The 22,237-nt window shown below is 41.2% G+C and overlaps 1 protein-coding gene across 4 annotated transcripts in view; it reads left to right on the top strand.

Annotated features, from left to right (window-relative positions):
- NRP1 (neuropilin 1) overlaps window positions 1-22,237 on the top strand; it is a 178,276-nt gene that overhangs the window by 125,067 nt on the left and 30,972 nt on the right. For all 4 annotated transcript variants that reach the window (XR_011473161.1, XM_070429205.1, XM_070429194.1 and 1 more), the window contains 2 exons: window positions 4,556-4,887; window positions 10,642-10,786. Coding sequence is in view for 3 of the 4 variants with exons in the window: in XM_070429205.1 (XP_070285306.1) it covers window positions 4,556-4,887; window positions 10,642-10,786 (477 nt within the window). In the remaining variant the exon portion in view is untranslated. The remainder of the gene's footprint in view (window positions 1-4,555; window positions 4,888-10,641; window positions 10,787-22,237) is intronic.

Genomic DNA, 22,237 nt, shown 5'->3' with positions numbered 1-22,237 from the left:
GCCTGGGTTGTAGTCTTGATCCCTAATGCGGGGAGTGCAGGAGGCAGCCCATCATTGAGTCTCTCTCATCATTGGTGTTTCCATCTCTCTCTGTCCTCCTTTCCTCTCTGAAATCAATAAAAATACATATTTTTCAAAGATTAAACTTAATTCAGCCATAATAAGGATTCAGCGAAAGAATATATGTAACATACCTCGTTTAGAGTAAGTGCTTACTAAATGGTATCCAATAACTAGACAGTGCATGTTAGACAATAAATTGAACCTACAATAAGCCCCAGCAAGCAGACACTCCAGTGAGAAAATTTTATTTTAGAGGCCATGTTCCCCTCATAGCGGAAGCTGATGAAAGTAGAAGTTTCCCTGGTGGACTTATTTTTTATTGTGTCTTATATGCCTGGAACAGAATGTGTTCCATGTGCTGATTTTTGAATGAGTGAGTGAATGAATGAATTGCAGTTTTATCCATGCCTTCTGAGAAACAAGTGATTGATCTCAAAATTTGACCCTTGAATTAAAAGTTACCATGTGAATTCAGCACTTGACTTCCAAACTCTCCAGAGCCCCAGTTTTAATCTAATTTTTGTAGATTTAAAGTATTCAAAAAATGCTTTTTTGAAATTTTTAATCCTGGGTAATCCAGAGTATACAATGATGTGTCATCTTATAGAGATACAAACAAAAATGTAGCAAACCATTCTACTTTATAGGTTATTGACAAAGCAGGTTTTATCATTTTGGCAAAGATGGAAATTGGTAAAATTAATCTTGTAGGGTAACTGCTTAATGTATGAGAACACACTACAATCTTGTATTTGTTATCCAGGCATGTATTAACTAGTGCTTCTGCACACATTAGTGTGTTCCTATGTCAATCAGAACTTCTCAGTGATGATTTCAGGCACCACAGCATCCAAAGATACTTTCTGAGTCATCAGGGGAAGAGTTAATTATGCTCATTCAGGTTCTTCCATCAACTGAAGTTATTACCTTCTCATTCTTTGAAAATTGGTTAACTGAGTATTTGACTTATCAGTATATCTCAGTTTTCCCATTAAAGTACAAAGATTTTATTGTAAAATAATGTTAGTGAAAACAACCACCTCAATTCACCATCACAGAACTCATCTCTTCTTTTCATCTAGGACTGGTTTTTAAGCTTTGCAAACAGGGTTACCAGGTAAAATATAAAATGTCCATTTAAGTCTTATGCAGATAAATGACAGATAATTTTTTAGAATAAGTATGCTCCATGCCATATTTGGGACATGCTTATACTAAAAAATCATTCCTTATTTGTTTGAAATTCTAATTTAGCTTGGCATCATGTTTCTTTTTTTCTGTTTGTTTGTTTGTTTGTTTTGTTTTGTTTTGTTTTGTCTTTTTATCTGATTGCTTGTTTGCTAAATCTGGCAATACTATTTGCAAAGGATTTGACATGTAGCCAGGCTGAAGTACATCTGACCCAGCCTACTACTATGGAAAATGAAATTAAATCCCTCCATCTCATCTACACCTTGAATTATTTGGGGTCTTTTTGTTTGTTTGTTTGTTTGTTTGTTTATCCCAAGAATTGCTGAAAGACTCTCAAAGTTTTTGGTCAAAGGCCAATCAAGGTTCCCTTTTACTGTTCTTTGTTGTTTTTGGAAGAGACAGACAGACAGAAGGAATGGCAGTCTGTCCTCCATGTATTCGTTGGCCAAATAGAAGTTGAACATGCTAGGTTTGTGGGTTGTAAACTGCACCCTAGCCAGCTCTGCATTAGAGAAAGGACATTAATCTGGTAAAGATTCTGCTGTTGGTAAAATATTCAAGTTAATTGTGTTTTTCTCCAAATGGTAACATCTGGTTTTGAATCAAACAGGTGTGACCACACTGACTAAAAATGTGATTTCTATTTTTAACACTATAATTTTATATCCCCCCAGTAAAATAGTTTTTGTAAATATTTTCATAAGCCCCATTGAATTTACAGTATTGTTCATTTCCAGATCCCATCTAGGAAAAGGTGCTTTGAAAATGGACAGCTGCCTTTTATTGTGTTAATAATTTGATTCATTCACTGAATATTTGTTGAGCAAATACTATTTATAAAGCAAGGCACAAGGAATCGTAGAAAATTTTTAAATAGGATGTGGTTCCTCCATCAAGAGAACTTAAAATGTGGGGAGGCAAATAGCAGTCATCCAAGGAACTAAATGTGGCCATTGAAATAGGAGAAGACCTCCAGAAAAGGAAACTACCCCAGTTGGAGAGATGAGAATAACTGACATGGCATTTGAAAATGGGTCAAGATTTTAACTGGTCAGATAGCAGGAAGGGCAAGATGGAGGGAACAGAATGAAAGAAAGCCTCCCCATACCCCACACCTCTGGTGAAGGAGTTCTTCATTTCAGTTGTCTCTATCTAAAGGGGTAAATGAGAAGAGGCTTTGCAAGGACATCCTATGGAAGGCCTGGCATCCTTGGTTTAAAGTGCATGCATAAATATCACATAATCTTACTCATTTGTGGAATATAATGAACAACATAAACTGATTAACAAAAACAGATCCAGAGACAGAGGACCATCGATCAGACCTCAGAGGGAAGGTAGGGGAGGGCAGGGGTAAGGGGGAGAGATCAACCAAATGACTTGTATGCATGCATATAAGCCTAACCAACGGACACAGACACTAGGGGGATGAGGACGTGAGTGGAGGGTTTGGGGGGCAATGGGGGGATAAGGACACATATGTAATACCTTAGTCAATAAAGAAAAAAAGAAAGTGCATGCATAATTGCTATGTGAGTAGGCACAAAATGTGTGAAAAGAAATGACATGATCTATACTGTATATCAATCCATGATCTGGAAAGTACCTCAATAATTAATTCTTAAGTTTCAACTGATAACATGGACATAGTTTAACTGTATTAGATATATGCCTCTTTAGGTGCTTATATCTTGAGACTAACTTTTGATTATATTATGCAGAATTGAGTTGTTTCAAAGAAAAATAAGTTATTATTCCTGTGCATGTCTTTGTTTGAGATGTATAATTTGAAAAGGAGAATAATTGAAGTGTTGACCATTGTTTTTGTGTGTGTGTGGTCATAATAATCTGGCCACTCAGTGTATACACAGATATATATATCAGTGTGTGTGTATATATATATATTAGAGGCCCGGTGCACAAAAGTTTGTGCACTAAGGGGGTTTCCTCAGCCTGGCCTGTGCCCTCTCCCAGTCTGGGACCCCTCGGGGGATGACCACCTGCTGGCTCAGGCCCGCTCCCCAGGGGATTGGGCCTAAGCTGGCAGTCAAACATCCCTCTCGCAGCCTGGGAGCCCTCGGAGGATGTCAACTTGCCAGCAGGGAGCAGGCCTAAGCTGCAGTCAGACATCCTTAGCACTGCTGAGGAGGCGGGAGAGGCTCCCACCACCACCACTGTGCTGGCAGCCATCAGCCTGGCTTGTGGCTGAGCAGAGCTCCCCCTGGGGGAGCGCACTGCATTGAGCGTCTGGCCCCTGGTGGTCAGTGTGTGTCATAGTGACCAGTCATTCCCAGTTGTTCTGTTGTTAGGGTCAATTTGCATATTACCCTTTTATTATATAGGATAGAGGCCTGATACACAGGTGGGGGCCAGCTAGTTTGCCCTGAAGCATGTCCCGGATCAAGGTGGGGGTCCCCACTGGGGTGCCTGGCCAGCCTGGGTGAGGGGCTGATGGCTGTTTGCAAGCTGGTCACACCCCCTTCAGGGTGGGGGTCCACTGGGGTGGCTGGCCAGCCTGGGTGCAGGGCTGATGGGTGTTTGCAGGCTGGTCATACCTCCTTCAGGGTGCGGGGTCCCTACTGGGGTGCCTGGCCAGTCTGGGTGAGGGGATGAGGGCCGTGTTCAGGCTGGCCGAGCCCCCCAGCAATGGAAGCTCCCAGCCTCTCCTTTTTTTCTTTTTTTCTTTTTTATTCTGGGATTTATTTACCTTCTATAATTGAAACTTTGTAGCCTTGAGTGGAGCTCAGAGCCGGCCAGGGTGGGTGGGATGGAAGCTTGGCTTCTTCCATCGCCAGGGGCAACCCAAGCCTCCCGCTCACTCCAGCTCCGTGGCCATGGCTGGCTGAAAGCAGGTATCTGGGGTTTATTTATATTTTATAATTGAAACTTTGTTGCTTTGAGTGGAGCTCAGAGCTGGCCGAGGCAGGCAGGAAGCTTGGCTTCCTCCATCATTGGGGCAACCAAGCCTCCCGCTTGCTCCAGCTCCATGGCTGCCCACCATTTTGTTTTTAAGCTCCCAATCAATTACTCAATGATTGATACCCTCATTATTCTCAGAAGCTACATGGGTTGCTATAGAAGATATAAAAAGATCTATGATGTTATTAATTGTCTTGGAATAACTCAGAAAGGAGGGAAATGTATGTTCTTATTGAAATTTTTCTTTATTGAAATGTGGTATAAATGATACAAAGACTTAAACACTTATAGGCATGGGTACAGAAAATGTTTTTACTCAATATGTCATATTCTTTCTAAGCATAAAATCATTTTACATTATCTATTTCATTTCACCCTCTAGATTATCCTTGCTCTGGAATGTTGGGCATGGTGTCTGGTCTTATTTCTGACTCCCAGATTACAGCCTCAAACCAAGGGGACAGGAACTGGATGCCTGAAAACATTCGCCTTGTGACTAGTCGCTCTGGCTGGGTACTGCCACCCGCACCTCATCCATACATAAATGAGTGGCTCCAAGTGGACTTAGGGGAGGAGAAGATTGTGAGGGGCATCATCATTCAGGGGGGAAAGCACCGGGAGAACAAAGTGTCCATGAGGAAGTTCAAGATTGGGTACAGCAACAATGGCTCAGACTGGAAAATGATCATGGATGACAGCAAACGCAAGGCTAAGGTAAGATTCAGGGACAGGGAGTAAATGGACGTCCAGGAGGAAGTCCTTCCTCACATCCTTGACTTTGCTCAAGGACCTTCGCCCTTTCCTGAGGAAGAAAAACTTCTTATTTCCTTTCATTCCTGAGATCAGTGACCCCCAATTCTAGGTCAGACAGGATTGAGGTACAGAAAGTGATGTACAAGATAAACATAGAAAAGAATTGCAATGTTGGCCACCTTCCCCTCCCTTAGGGTAGGCAGGTAGTTGAACACAGACAGGAGATAGAGTAACTATCCCCATGAGAGTGGGGATCAGGGAGTTGCCAGCAGCAACTGGGCAAAAACTTAAAATCTCTCAGCAGACTCTAATTTATCAGTTAACCCTTCCCTTCCTGTTCGATCTTCTTCCCTCCTTTAAATATATTTAAAAAAATTTTTAATTATGATAAAATACACATAACATAAAATTTACCTTCTTAACCTTTGTAGGTGTGCAGTTCAGTAATGTTAAGTATATTTATATTGTTCAGCAACCAATCTCCAGAAATTCCCCATCTTGCAAAACTGAAAGTTTGTGTCCATTAAGCAATAGCTACCATTTCCCATCACCCCCAGTCCCTGGAAACAACCTTTCTACTTTCAGTCTCTATGGATTTGATAGCTCCAGCTACTTCATACAAGTGCAATCATATAATACAAGATAGGGCAAAAGCAGGTTTACAGTTGTGAGTATGCAAAACAGTTATTTTTGTATTATCATTTATTGATTATTGTATTATTTTCCATATAAGCAACTATAAACCTACTTTTGCCTCACCCTGCATTTGTCACTTAGCATAATGTCTTCAAGATGATCCGCGTCAGAATTTCCTCTTGTTAAGGCTGAATAATACGCCATTGTATGTACATACCACATTTTGTTTATCCTTTCATCCATTGATGGACACTTAGATTGTTTCTACCTTTGACTATTGTAAGTAATGCTTAAGTATTTTTTTATGCATTGGAACCTTTTAAAATGCAGCTTGCTCTTGATCCAGTGAAAAGAGAAGTGAATCCCAATATGTAAAAAGCCAGGGGCCATCACGACTGAAACTACTGGATGGACGACCGAACAGCAGGCTGTGTGGGGCGACCAGGCTGGCAAGGGGATTAGTGAGGGATGACCAAACAACTGAACAGCAGGCTGCATGAGGTGACCAGGCTGGCGGGGGGGGGGGGGGGGGGGGGCAGTTGGAGGTGACAAGGCCGGTTGGAGGGGAAGTTGGGATTGACCAGGCTGGCAGGGAGAACATTTGGGGATGACCAGGCTGGTGGGGGCGCAGTTGAGGGTGACCAGGCCAGTAGGGGGAGCAGTTGGAGGCGACCAGGCTGCAGGGGGACAGTGAGGAGTGACCAGGCCAACAGAGGGGGGCAGTTGGGGGCGACCAGGCCAGCAGGGGAGCAGTAAGGGGCAACCAGGCTGGCAGGGGAGCAGTAAGGGGTGACCAGGCTGGCAGGGAGGGTAGTTAGGTGCAATCAGGCAGGCAGGCAGAGGCAGTTAGGGGTTATCAGGCTGGCAGGGGGGAGAGGTGGGGGCCATCAGGCAGTCAGGCAGGTGAGCAGTTAGGAGCCAGTGGTCCTGGATTGTGAGAGGGATGTCCAACTGCCGGCTTAGGCCCAATTACAAATGGGCCTAAACCGGCAGTCGGACATCCCCCAAGAAGTCCTGGATTGGAGAGGGTGCAGGCTGGGCTGAGGGGACCCTCACTGTGCACAAATTTCATGCACAGGGCCTCTAGTCTCAATAGAATTGAACATTCCAATGTTCAATAGAACATGTGGTGTGATATTTTTTAACCAAACAGATGTTCTTTAGTGATTAGGTTTTACTTAGAGTGATTATTAAATTTATTTGAATTTCCTGAGTACACAATGCCAACTAGGAAAGGAGTATGTTGGGTGACCCAGAAGCTGGTTTGAGACTAAAATAAGTAACAAACCATAGACATTCAATGCTGTATGTGGTGAAGGATTTGTATTCAGCTAATGAAACTTCTCACACCCCAAACAATTGGCTTTTTGGTTACATCCTTCCCAACCCCACTTTGCCCAGGACCTACCCCTTTTGTGAAAAGAAGAGTCTAGCTAATTGGATGGAATATTGTCTTTGGTCCCATTCTAGGCAAGTGTGGGAATGTGGCTTAATATATGACTCAAGCAAAGGTATTGCAGGCAGGAAATCAAAAGTTGGGCAGTGCAGTCAGCTCCACTCTGTCAGAAATGGAACTCTGCAGAGACTTCCCTTTCCCCCACTGGCTGCAGGTCAGCCACTGACAGGGATGATGCTGTCAGAGGTGAAAGAATTTCACTTCCATCTCACCTCTCATTAACTTGTGATTTCTAAAACATTGTCAGAGTTATTGTCATCTGTGTGTAGATATTTTCTTTCTTGTGTCCATTTCATTTTCCATTTTATGTCTGCCCCTCTTGTTTTGGTGAGAGAAAAAGTAAAATAAACAGAAAACTGCAATTCTCCCTAAGAGTCAATCTCTGAAGGAGTCATGAGCCTTGTGATTTTATCACAAAGTGTGCTGGAAATCAACAACTTCCTGGAGCTGCTGTCATATGGCAGTGTGTGCTGTAGTGACATGTTCTTCAATACTAGGGTTCTCAGACAGAAAGATAACAAAGTACTGTAAACTCTGAAAGGATGCACCATATGCTTCCCTGTGTTGTCCAATGCACATGTCTGCTATCAAGTCTAAAGCTATCACTCTCTTGTAATACATTGCATATAGAATTCCACAAGAAGGCAACACACAGTTTTCAATTTTAATAAAAAAAGTCCATTCAAGGTTGGTTGAATGTGTTTAATTTTATTCCTAAAATATTATTATTTTTTTACCATCATTCTATGGTATTTAAAACCATGAAAGCTTCTAAGTTGTTTAGATAGAGCTTAATAAGTTACCCCTAAATGCCCTTTCCCAGAATTAAAATATTTATATGAGAAAAGATACTGGTAAAACCTTCAACTTAGAAGCAGTACATATTTATAAGTTATATAAAGATATTTAAAACATACTATATTTAAACTTATAAATGAAGGTTACCTCCTTAGGATGCCATGTCTCTTATATGTAACAGTAAAATGAGTACTATTTTGTGAAATGAAACAGCACTTTAATGGATTTAAAATCTTCTATGCCCTCTCCTTGCTTCCTACTCAAATTATGGACAAGATATATCAGTCTTTGTATTAACTAGACTTTTCAGGAGCACATAGAATATCTAAATACACAAAGCCCTTTTCTAAAACATGATTAGTAAAAGGACACAGATTTTTTATAAATGATCTCATGCTAGTAAAATTAACCCAGTTCTTCCCAGCCAGTGTGCTCAGTGGTTGAGTGTCGACCCATGCACCAAGAGGTCAACAGTTCCATTTCTAATCAGGCCACATGCCCAGGTTGCAGGCTCAATCCCCAGTGAGAGCCATGCAAAAGGTAGTTGATGTGTCTATCTCTCTTTCCCTTTCTATCTCTCTAAAAATCAATAAAAACATATTTTTAAAAACAATTAGCACTGTTGTATATGGCTCTTCATTGCTAATATTCTTCCCAGTTCATCACTGACAGCTTTTATAATGTATTTAGATTGTGCCAATTCTTTGCCCAAGTTAAAATTAGGAGAAGAGCCTGGGACACAAGAAAGAAAATATCTACACACATATGATATAAACTCTGAAAATATTTTAGAAACCACAAGTTAAAAGAGTGCTTTTCTCCTATGATTGTTGAAGCTATGTTATTAGTATATTAGAGGCCCAATAGACAAAATTCATGCAAGAGTAGGCCTTCCTTCCGCCAGCTGCCAGCAACAGCTTCCCTCTGGCACCTGGGACCCAGGTTTCCTTTCCTCCAGCTGCTGGCAGGCACCCTGGCAGACACCCAGGACCCGGGCTTCCCTCGAAGCCCCGGCTATGTCCAGAAGGACGGAAGGACGTCTGGTCTAATTAGTATGTTATGCTTTATTATTATAGATTACTCTTAATTGATGACACTTAATAGAGCCTAACAATAATATATGTCAGATTCTCAATTACTTGCAACAACTGTAATTCTATCAAGAATGTAGAACCCCAGCCAATGGGGAATTTACTCTTGAAAATAATAGAAGGAAACCTTAATTGAGAGAAGTGGGTCTATGTTAGTCATGTACTTCGAAATTCCTGGAGGCTTTTCTGAGTCAGAAAGGATCAATTAATTTACTTCTAGAACTCAGAAAAGCATTGGTTATGTCACAACCTACTCAATCTGTCTGTCTCCTCTTACATGTGTCTTCTGTTTTGCCATGATGTTTCCACCACTGAAAGATAGCTTCTTTGGCTGCTTTATGACAACTGTTAGGTATAGTTCCCACTCCTGCTGATGGCCTGGGGCTGGCCATCCACTAGGTCTGATCTACCAAGTTTAGTAGCCTAGAATGAGATAATTTAAAGAAAACAATGAAACTAAGTGTGTGGACTTGGGCAAAGAACTCAATCCCCTGATCCTCAATGTTTTCATTTATTGAAATGATGACATTTGACTCGATTATTTCTAAGGGCTGAGGCATCACGGCAGTGTAAGAGTGAAGGGCACCAGTTCAGACTGCCCATGTTTGAATCTTAGCTCTATCACTTACCGTATGGCCATGAGAAAATTGCTTGACCTCCCTGTGGTTCACCTGTAAAACAGTGGTAATAATAGAACCTACCTTGTGGAGTTGTCTAGAGGATTAAATGAATTAATATATTTTAAGCACTTTAAACAATACCTTTCACCAGTAAACATCTTACGTTATTTGACATATAAAAGGCCACTCCTAATGATAAAGCAATTTGATTTTTCTAAACTTGCCTCTCCCTGCTTCTCCCATTCTGGACTGGATTAAAAATGGTGTAGAGAGAAGAGGATATATAGTGAGGCTTATCCATTTCTAAAAAAAGAAAAGAAGCCTAGTCATTGCTCCATTTGCAAAATACACTCAAGGATTTTGACCTTCCTGTCAATGTGAAAAAGGAAAATAAAATAATTTAGCAGCAGCACTGGCAATGAATAGCCTAGCTCCTGAAAATATGTCACTGACTTCAAGTTAGAAATGTGCTTGACAAAGAGGTGCAATTCAACCCATTCATCAGAACATCACTTAACAGACAGGGCTCTTGTTCTCTTTCTGAGGAAAGGAGGTCTTTTATCTACAGATACTCACAAGTGCTGGAACACCTTATGTAAATAGAATTTTAAGGCATTGGAATAACACAAGTTCTTGAGTAAACAGCATTTGCACTGCATTAAATTTACTATTTCCTTCTTCAGCAATTTAATTCATCCCTCTTCTAGAGGACCCACTGATTGAAGAGAATGTAACAGGAGTAGTTATTGAAAATGTGGTGTCTATTATAAGCTCTGAAAAGTGGCAAGTTCTCTTCCTGAATCATAGCTCTCCAACCTCAAGGAAGTGGTTAAAGTGTCGCTTCTCCGAGGCACGTCAACATATCATTTAAAAACATGTCTCATGACTGCTTCTGGTATAGCCTCAGAGCATACTCTAGTTTCTGAGAAATGACATCTATCACTTCTTAAAGAAGTCAAATTGTTTTTTCCTTTCTCATTTATGAAATGAATGTCAGGCATTTACAAAGTGGTAGAATGATCCCTATTTCTCTGCTCTATTAAGAGACCAAAGGAGAGACTCATCTGCTGAATAGGTGGTTTTATTAATAACTGGTATTTTTCATACTTCACAGTCTTTTGAAGGCAACAGCAATTATGATACGCCTGAGCTACGAACTTTTCAACCTCTTTCCACACGATTCATCAGGATCTACCCTGAGAGAGCCACTCATGGTGGACTAGGGCTAAGAATGGAGCTACTGGGCTGTGAAGTGGAAGGTAATTACAATTTCCAAAGTCCCTTTAACTTTCCCAGTTTTGTTTTTTATTGATTAAGGTATTACATATGTGTACTTACCCCCCCCCTTGCTCCCCCTCCCACCGCTCATGCCCTCACCCCCTGGTGTCTGTGTCCATTGGTTATGCTTATATGCATGCATACAAGTCCTCTGGTTGATCTCTCCCCCTTCCTCCCACCCTCCCCTATCTTCCCTCTGAGGGTTGAGCATCTGATCAATGCTTCTCAGTCTCTGGATCTGTTTTTGTTCATCAGTTTATGTTGTTCATTATAATCCACAAATGAGTCAGATCATGTGATAGTTATCTTTCTCTGACTGACTTATTTTGATTAGCATAATGCTCTCCAGCTCCAAGGACATATGAAAACATGCTCAAAGTCACTAATCATTCAAGAGATGCAAATCAAAACAACAATGAGGTACCATCTCACACCTGTCAACAAACAACAAGTGCTGGCGAGGATGCAGAGAAAAAGGAACCCTCTTGCACTGCTGGTGGGAATGCAGACTGGTGCAGCCACTGTGGAAAACAGTATGGAGTTTGCTCAAAAAACTAGAAACACCAATCAGAAATGATATATGCACCCCTATGTTCATAGCAGCACAATTTACCATAGCTAAGATTTGGAAACAGCCTAACTGCCCATCAACAGATAAGTGGATTAAAAAACGGTGGTACATCTACACAATGAAATACTATGCTGCTGTTAAAAGGAAGAATCTCCTACCATTTATAACTTCCCCAGTTTTAAAAATATTTCCTTTTTTCATACTATATACTCCCAAAGACTTAAAAATTGCAGTATTTTCACCTAGGCGGTCCTCTCTGTGCCTGCTAAGCTCAACATTTTAGCACATTCTCTGGAACATTCTAATCTGAAAACTAGTGCCTCCAGAATCCTACTTTTGTCTTGGTCACTTACACAACTTCCTCAGATTCAGTGGGGTTGTCTCCTTTGACTTCTTAAAAAAATAATTTATTGAAATAAAATTTACATAACATAAAATACACCATTTAACAATAAACAATTTAGTACATTTACAATTATTTGTGCTACTACTACCTCCATCTAGTTCTAAAACATTTCCATCACTCCAAAGTAAAACTCCTTATCCATTAAACAGTTTTGCCCTACTTTCATCTCCCCCAACCCCTGGCAACCACCAATCCCTTTGTTGCTTTTAGTGTTGTTTAGAAGTCTGTGTCTAATCTAGGTTTCTGTATACAGTGTTGACTACCATTGCATACCAGCAGGAAGCAGCATTTGGTAGACTGCAACATCAACACATTCTCTTCAATGAATTTCTTAGGCTGCTGCAGGGACACAAAACTTTACATGAGATAATGAATGTGAATATACAGTGAGGTCTATTTAAGGATGTTACTGTATAAATTTATTTTATCATCTGAAGGACATATCAAGGACAAATTCAGTCCCCATATGGACCTCAGAACAGTTCTCTCCTCTGCATTTTTATCACATCTATACTAATAAAAGGGTAATATGCTAATTAGACTGGGAGACCAGACATCTTCCGACCATCCAACTTCCTTCCAGACAAAGCCACAGTGGTGGGGGCCGAGGCAGAGGTGGTTAGGGGTGATCAGGCCAGCAGGGGAGGGAAGTTGGGGGCCATCAGGCCAGCAGAGGAGTTGTTAGGTAGTGACCAAGCCGGTAGGCAGGCAAGAAATTAGGAGCCAGTGGTCCAGGCTGGAGGGATGTCTGACTGCCATCTATGGGGCCTAAACCGGCAGTAGGACGCAGAGGGTGCAGGCCCGGCTGAGGGACCCCCCCTGTGCGTGAATTTCGTGCACTGGGCCTCTGGTAATATATGAAATCAGTGTTTGCAAATTTGATATGGTAGTTGCTTATTATACCACTTAATGATTTTTTTGTACATTAAAATGTCCACTGCCTTACATTTAGGCAGCAATGAGTAATCTTATACCAACTTTTTCATCTCTGTAGAGGTCTTTCTCCAAGTTAGCTCAAAGAATGGCTATTGCTAATACCCAGATCTTAATCAATTCAGCATGTGCTCACAGTTGTTTGAAGAAGTCTTTTTTACTATCACCTTCTGTAGTTTCAAAATTATGTGTGTTTTCAGCTACCCAAATGTAATTACATTTCTGAGCACATTAAATATGCACTATAAATCTTAAGCTATGAATCACCATACTAGTGAATAATTCATAGCTACTTTTCTATGAGTTTATTTTAAAACAAGCTATCATCTCTCATTCTTTATTGTGTAGATGTTTCCACATCTGTAATCAAGTCCCAGACCTCTGAATTATCTAGTCACCATCAACACAGCCCAAAAAAGACCATGTGCCAGGTCTCTGGCAAAGATGCCAAGAAAAAGAAGGATGGGCATATTGAGTGAACTGCAGACTCATTCATTCAATTTACTGAGAAAATGTGGTCATCTGAAAAAGGGAGTCTGCTGCTTTGAGACAGGTCTTTAGCTTGGATTCTGATCCAAGGAATCACACTGATTTAGGAGGTAGAATGAATGGATGGTTAAAAAGACTGAACCTAGTGGCAGTTTGCCAGTGTCAACTCTGTAGTGAGGTAGAAGTTGTTGAAAGGATTTGCTGCAGATATTTCCAAGCTCTCACAAAAGTGTGCAAGTTTCCCTGAGCCATGTGAGAAACCAATATTAGGGAAAGTAATGTCAAAGCTTTAAACACGATTTGTGAAAGGGAGTGCCTTTTTTCATCTTTAAATTGATTAACAGATATTTTATTAAATATCTACTTTGTGCCTTGTTCTACTGGAGATATTTAGAGATATACAGAAAGAGGATATGGTCCATCCCAGCGTTCCCTGAATATCCATCCTATTTGGACTAGCACTTATATTTCAGAAAAATTAGAGAACCACAGAAGATAAAATATTTTAAAGTATTAAAATTAGGGCATGGAAATCATTTGCTTTCTGCGCTTTTTTTTTTCAATTTAATCTTGGTACTATTCTGGGCAACTGCCAATGTAGAACACTTCCTTTGTAAAAACTGTAAGGAATGCAACAAAACAAAACAAAAAAAACCCCAGCAAACTGAAAAAAAAAACCAGTTTTAAATACTTAAAAGTGGCACATAATCAAGAGCAAGGAGATCTTAGCAAAGACAAGCATCTGGATTGCCAGAAAGGATGCTATTAATTCAGTGAGAATAATAAGTAGACCCTGGGGGCCTCAGGTCCAGATGGTGGCATAGGGAGGTGCTGTGCTTACCTCCTCCCATAACCACATCAAAATTACAACTAAATTATAGAACAATCAACCTGGAGAACCACCTGCAGACTAACTGAACAGAAGTACTATAACTAAGGATATAAAGAAGAAGTCACATTGAGACCAGTAAGAGAGGTTGAGACACAAAATACGCTGGTTCCATACCCATGTGTGGCAATTAAGAATCGAGAGGGATTTTTGGCTGCAGAGATTCCCTCTGAGGAGTAAGGAGTCTCAGCCCCACATTGGACTCCTGAGCCCAGGAGTGCCTGGAGGAAGAGCCCTCATAACATTCGGCTGTGAAAATCAGGGGTAATTTCATCTATGTGGGTGAGACAGAAGGCTTCTGGAAACACAGTTGTCCTCTTAAAGGGGTTATGTACAGACTCTCTCACTCATAGGCACTCACCCTGAGGTCCAGCAAAGGAAGAGTGGTGGGAGGGGCAAAAGAGATTTACTGGTAGAGGCTGAATTTTGTGGCTTTGGAGAGAGAGATGAAGAGACAGCACAATTGCCCAACCCACTCCCCCTCCGCCCCCCCCCCCCCCCACCACACACACGGCAAACAGGCCAGCACTATCTATCCTGTGTTGAGCCCTCCCCCCACAGGGCCTGTGGGCATAGGTGGGCACTAAATCTGAATCCAAATTAACCTGGTGAACACCACTCACCCCACCATGGTGATCCCCTGAGACCCTGTCCCACACAACTCTCCCGTTGCCACAGTGCCTTCAGGAGCTGGCAGCTAGATTCAGCCAGAGCATTAGCAGGAGCTCTTTCAGCCACAGGCAGCCAGCCTGGGCCTATACTCCAGTCATTCTTAAAAACCCTCAAAGGTATGCAGGCCACAGGAAGGAGGCCCTAGCCTCCATGTGCACTGTGCCTTTTGATGAGTGGACCCAAGCTTGATACTGGCACAAAATCTGAATCTGCATTAACTGGTGAACACCCCTTACTCCACTCTGATGATTTCCTCAGACCCCATCCAATTCCCTACACAGCCAGGCGCTCTTTCAGTGGCAGACAGCTGGTTTGTACTTTAGTATTTCTTAAAAATTCTCAAATGTGAGGCCTAAAGCAGGTGGCAGCTGGGCTCTAGTGCCCTGTATCTCTTGATGAGTGGCCCCAGACTCTACACTGGCACCAATATGAATCTGCATTAACCTGGTGAATACCATTTACCCCATCTATCTCACTGACTGCATGAGGTTCTTTCAGCAGCTGTGCACTATAGGCATCTGGGAGGCTGCAGATGTTCTTGGGATAAACTTTGCTGAGTGGCCCCAGGTAATTTACTGGGGGCAGCCAGCAACAGTTTGGTTTGCAGCATGGCCTCTTCTACACACCTCCAATATAGTACAGGTATCTAACAACCAAAGGTAGCTTTGTAGTTTACTCCAGGTCCCCCCAGGTCAGTCATAAGCAGAGTCTGACATTGGCCTGAACTAGTTTCTCCTAAGGAGTCCCAGAACCAACACCCTAGTGTCTGGCATCAGATCATAACAGAGCACCACCCAATTAGCTCTATAAATGGCAAACCAAATAGGTGGTCTCAGTGGGTAACAGAGCCTCACTGTGGCAAATCCTGCTCCATGGAATGACCCTAACACAGCAGCTTGTACTTTGTGGTCAAGGCCAATCCTTACAACCAGTCAGTCTGAGGGTTAATCCAACTCACTACATGTCAACAGCAATCAAGGTTCAACTACAACAGAACAGCACACACAATTGATACAAGGTACATTCCTGGAACACCCAGCTCAGGGGATCAGGAAGACTGTGCTACTGTTCCCAGAAGACACCTACAACATAAAGCCCCCCAGCTAACACTGGGAGTCATAGAAGATCTACCTGACAAATAAAAGCAAACACAGAGAGGAGACTATGAAACATGTCTCAAAAAAATAGGAGAAACCCTAGAAAAAGAATGATACTAAACTGAGGCAAGCAATCTACTAGGTACAGAGTTTAAAACAATACTTATAAGGATGCTCAGGAACTCAAGGGAAGAATAGAGAATGTCACACAAAGAAAGAGTAAGCATATAAAAGGATATAGAAAACATAAAAAGTAACCAGTAAGAAATAAAAACACACACACACACACACACACACACACAAAAAACAATGCTGAAATGAAGACTACACTGCAAGGAATCAACAGCAGATTAGATGAAGCAGAAGATTAAATCAGTAATTTGGAAGACAGGTAGCAGAAAACATACAATTTAAATAAGCAAAAAAAAAAAAGAATTGGTTAAAAAGAGGATATTTTAAGGGACCCTTAAACCACACTTACCATAACAATACATCATGGGCTACCAGAAGGAGAAGAGAGAGAGAGCAAAAGATTAAAAACCTATTTGAAGAAAGAATGACTGAAAACTTCCCTAACCTGGCACAGAAAATGAACATACAAGTCAAAAAAGTGCAGAAAATCTCAAACAAGATGAACCCAAAGAGCCCAAACCAAGACACATCATACTTAAAATGGCAAAATTTAAAGACAGACAGAATCCTAAAAGCAGCAAGAGAAAGACAGTTACCTACAAGGGAACTTCCATAAGACTGATTTTTCAACAGAAACTTTGCAGGCTACAGATATTGACACAAAATATTCAAAATAATGAAAAACAAGGACCTACAACCAAGACTATCATTTAAAGTTGAAGGAAAGAGGAAAGTAGAGTAGGTGAAAGGTATACTAACCTCCTCCCAAGATCAAATTGGAATTACAACTAAAATACAGAATAATCAACCTGAATAACCAACTGAGACCATCTGAACGAAAGTCTTATAAACAAGGATTTACAGAAGAAGCATATCCAGACTGGTAGAAAGTTCAGAGATGCTCCCACATGCCCCAGCTCCCACATGCCCTACCCCATCACAGCTGCAAAGGTCCCCTGAAGAACATGGGGTTTCAACCCATACCAGGCTCCTCAGCCCTGAGCACCATAGTTGAGAAAAGGCACCCACATAGCATCTGGCTGTAAAAATCAGTGGGGATTCTGTCCTCCAGGGAGAGACAGGAGTCTTTTAGAGACACAGGTCTTAAAAGGCCAATGCACAAAATCTCATTCACAGCCAACTCACCCTGGGCTCCTGCAGAGGAAGAATGTAGTGGAATAGAGCCTTTAAAGAGATACTGGGGCTTTGGGCTCTGGAAAGAGAGCCAAAGGGGCAGCTGCCAAAATAACTGTTGCTGAGTCCCTCTCCCATGTTGTATACATCATTTTTCTTGGGTGGAGCACTCTCCCCTTTACAGCATCAGCCTGAGGAATGCAATAGCCCCACCTTCTGAACTCTTTGTTGCCCCACACTGCAGAGCTCATGCCTTGCTGAGGAGTCAGCTTCCTACGCTGGAGTGTAGAGGTCTGGGCAGACTCAGTTGTGTTGCTTTGGGATGGGAGCCATTCCCCCTATTTTTTTTTTTCCTGAAAGCTTGACTGGTGGCTCTGCCTCATAGAATATCTGCTAGCCTCACCCTCTGAGCTTCCAGCAGACAGCAGGCCCAGCCTCCTGACTCCTGGTGGCCCCACACTGCCAAACACAGACATGCCAGGTAATCTAGATATGAATCCAAGACAGACTGAGTTTTGCTGGGGTCACTCCCCTTACCTTCCCCCAAGCCTGACTGGCAGCTCCCTCTCATGGGAGATCCACTAGCTCACCCTCTTGACTTCTGGAGGCTCTACCCTGCTGAACTTGGGCTCTAGGCAGAATCTGAGACAGACTGAGCTGTGTGGCTCTAGGAAAGAGTCCATTTTTGCTCTCACATACCAGACCAATACAGAGCCTTTCCTTCACATGTCAAGATCTTGGTCTGTTTGGACATGATAAACTCTGCTTGGCTTTGCTCTGATGAGTTCCTGAGATCCCTACCCCACCACAGAGAATTGTGGGCACTCAGTGGGGAATTGCTAGACTTGGTATACCCTGGGGCTTTTGCTGAGTGGCCTCAGACCCAGCACTGGCACCTAGTTTGAACCTGAATCAATCTAGTGAACTCCACTTACCTGGTGACTCACTGAGAACCTACTTCATGCAACTTGAATACCACCAGAGGCTATTTCAGTGACTGAGCCTAAGAGGCAGCCAATAGGCAGAAGCAGGCAGAGGCAGATCTTGGAATGCCTTGGATCTTCTGTTGACCTGCCCCTGGGATCAGTTTTGTTGGAAGCCATCCTTGGTGCACAGTTTGGTCCTTACAATGTATACCAAGCCGGCAGAGGCGGTCACAAACTGTGGAATGCTTTGTAGCTTCAAACAGGTTTCACAGGGCAAGTCACTAGCAGCATCTGACATTGACCTGCACCAAAGTCTCTCCCAAGAGGCCCTAAAAACAACACACCTGGTGGCCAGCTTCAGACATCAGAGCAGGATCTGATAAGCTTCACAAATAGAATATCCAAAGGGAGATCTTGGCAGGCACCAGACCCTGCTGAGGAAAATTCTGCTTCATGTGGTCAATACCTGCACAGTGCCTCATGTACTATGGTCAGGGTCTGTCCTCAGAGTTAGCCAATCTAAGGTTGACCCCATGCACAAATGGACCAGTAGGAATCAAAACTCCAATATAACAGGAGAGCCCACATAACACACACAAGGGACATTTTTGGATCACCCAGCTCAAATGATCAAGGAGACTGTGACACTGGGTCCCAGAGGACACCTACTACATAAGTCCACACTATCAAGACTGGAAATCGTAGCAAATCCATAGAAACAAACACAGAGAAGCACTCAAAATGGGGAGAAAAAGAAACACAAATGAAAGAACAGGAGAAATCTCCAGAAAAAAAGAGGTAAATGAAATGGAGGAAAGCAATTTACCAGATATAGAGTTCAAGAATAATGTTTTTCCCCTATGTTCATAGCAGCACAATTTACCATAGCTAAGATTTGGAAACAGCCTAAGTGCCCATCAGCAGATGAGTGGATTAAAAAAACTGTGGTACATCTACACAATGGAATACTACGCTGCTATTTAAAAAAAGTAACTTTCACCATTGGCAACAGCATGGATGACATGGAGAACATTATGCTAAGTGAAATAAGCCAGTCGGAGGAAGAAAAATATCACATGATCTCACTCATATGTGGGATATAATAAACAACATAAACTGATGAACAAAAATATATCCATAGACAAAGAAAAACTGAATAGACTGTCCAACTTCAGAGGGAAGGCAGGGAGAGGTAGGAGGGGTAAGAGATAAACCAAAGGACTTATATGCATGCATATTAGCATAACCAATGGACATGGACACTGGGGCAGTGGGGGCTTATCCTGGGGGGTGGGAGTGGCCAGAGAGGAGTCAATCTGGGAAAAAGGAGACATATGCAATACTTTAAACAATTTTAAAAAAGGAAAAAAACACACAAATAATAATGGTTTTAACAATGTTCAAGGAACTTAATAATAACTTCAAGGAATTTATTGAGAACTTCAACAGCATAAAAAAGGACAACTAACAAATGAAGAACACAATATCTCAAATGAAGAATACAATACAAAGGAATAAACAGAAGCAGAGGATCGAATCAGTGATTTGGAAGACAAGGTAGCAGAAAACATCCAATCAGAGCAGCAAAGAGAAAAGAATTTTTAAAAAATGATGATAGTTTAAAGGACCTTTGAGACAACATGAAATGTAACAACACCACTTTAATAGGGCTACCAGAAGGAGAACAAAGATTAAGGGATCGAGAACTTATTTGAAGAAATAATGGATAATAAGTTTGCTAACCTGGTGAAGGAAAAAGACACAAAAGTCCAGGAAGTGCAGAGAGTCCTGAACAAGATGAACCCAAAGAGGCCCACACCAAGACACATCATAATTAAAATGGCAAAGGTTAAGGACAAAGAGAGAATCTTAAAAACAGCAAGAGAAAGATAGTCAGTTACCTACAAGGAAATTTCAACATGAATATCAGCTGATTTCTCAACAGAAGCATTTCAGTGCAGAAAAGATTGGCATGAAATATTCAAAGTCATGAAAAGCAAAGACCTATAACCAAGACTATGCTACCCAGTAAGGCTATAATTTAAAACTGAAGAAGAAATAAAGTGCTTCCAGCTGAGAAAAAGCTAAAGGAGTTCATTGCCACCAAACCAGTATTACAACAAATGTTAAAGGGTAGTCTTTAAAAAAGAAGGAGGAGGGGAAAAAATAGAGAAACATAGTTATCCTATATAATAAAGAGGTAATATGGAAATTAACCCTTACACACTCACAAGATGGCTGCCTACAACCAGGCCAGCAGGGGGATTGGTGAGGGACGACCAAACCACTGAACAAGCAGGCTGCGTGAGGTGACCAGGACAGTGGGAGCACCATGAGGGGTGACCAGGCTGGTGGGGGTGGGGGAGGGGGGCGGCAGTTAGGGGCGACCAGGCATGCAGGCAGGTGAGCAATTAGGAGCCAGCGGTCCAGGATTATGAGAGGGATTTCCGACTGCCAGTTTAGGCCCAATACCCAGGATCGGGCCTAAACTGTCCGCTGTACATCCCCTGAAGGGTCTCAGATTGGAGAGGGTGCACCCCCCAACACCTGCATGAATTTCATGCACCAGGCCTCTAGTAAAGAATAAAATGGCAATAAATATGTACCTATCAATAATCACTTCAAATGTAAATAACTTCAGTGCTCCAATCAAAAGACATTAGGCAGCTGAATGAATAAGAAAATGAGACTAATATATTTACAGTCTACAAGAGACCTCAGAATGAAAGCTACACACAGACTAAAAGTAGAAGGATGCAAGCTGAAATTTTGAAAAACGGGGGTACCAATAATTATATCTGACAAAATAAACTGTCAAAGAAATGCTATAATAAGAGACAGAGAAGAACACTGCATAATAATAAATGGATCATGCTAACAAGGGGATATAACCCTTGTGAACATTGATGCACCCAACATAAAACCACCTAAATATATAAAGCAATCTTGATGGACATAAAGGGAAAGATTGACAGTAATACAGTCATAGTAGGGGATTTTAACACCCTGTTGACATCAATGGATAGATCTTCCAGACAGAAAATCAACCAGGAAACAGCAGCCTTAAATGACATACTAGGTCATAAAAGTTTAATTTCTTCAGAGCATTGCAGCCCAAAGCAGTAGACTATACATTCTTCTGAAGTGCAAATGGAACTTATTCTAGAATAGACCACATGTTAGAACACAAAACAAGTCTCAATAAATTTATGAACACTGAATTTATATTAATCATCTTCTCTGACCATAATGGTATGAAACTAGAAATCAGTCACAAGAAAAAAATTGGAAAACATGCAATCACATGGAAGCTACATATACTTTTACAATAAATATTGAATGGATTAACATTGAGGTCAGGGAAGAAATAAAAAGATACCTTGAGACAATTGAAAATAAAAACACTATGACCCAAAATGTATGGGATAGTGAAAGCAGGCCAAAGAGGAAAATTCATAACATTACAGCCTACCACAAGAAGCAAGGAACATTTCAAATAAATTATCTAGCCTTACATCCAAAGGAACTAGAAAAAGAATAACAAACAAAGCCAAAGTTAATAAAAAGAAGGAAACAATAAAGATCAGAGCAGAGATAAATAGCAAGGAGTCTAAAAAGCAATTCAAAAGATCAATGAAACCCAGAGCTGATTCTTTTAAAAGATAAAGAAAATTAATAAACTTTTAACCAGACTCATCAAGAAAAAAAAAAAGAGAGAACACAAGTAAATAAAATCAGAAATGAAAGAGAAGTGACAACTGATAGAAAAAAAAATACAAAGGCTTATAAGAAAATACTATAAACAATTATATGCCAACATATTGGACAATCTGGAAGAAATGGATAAATTCCTAAAAACAAACACTCTTCCAAGACTAAAATCAAGAAGAAATAGAAAATTTGAACAGACCAGTTACTGTAAACAGCATTGAATCAGTAATTTAAAAATTCCCAAAGAAACTACAGTCCAGGACTGATGGCTTCTCAGGTGAATTTTAACAAACATTCAAAGACTAATTAATGCTTATTCTTCTCAAACTATTTCAAAAAATTTTAAGAACAGTGAGAGCTCTTAGTCTATTTTATGGGACCAATATTACTCTGGTTCCAAAACCCAACAAACACATTACAAGAAAAGAAAATTGTTAGGCCAATATCCCTGATAAATATAGATGGAAAAATG

Source organism: Myotis yumanensis, unplaced genomic scaffold (assembly GCF_028538775.1).
Source record: "Myotis yumanensis isolate MYYU_CA2020_CCGP unplaced genomic scaffold, mMyoYum1.0.hap1 SCAF_1, whole genome shotgun sequence".
In the NCBI taxonomy this organism is placed as follows: Eukaryota; Metazoa; Chordata; class Mammalia; order Chiroptera; family Vespertilionidae; genus Myotis; species Myotis yumanensis.
Note: the sequence above shows the minus strand (reverse complement) of the source record. Positions and strands in the feature narration are given on the sequence as shown.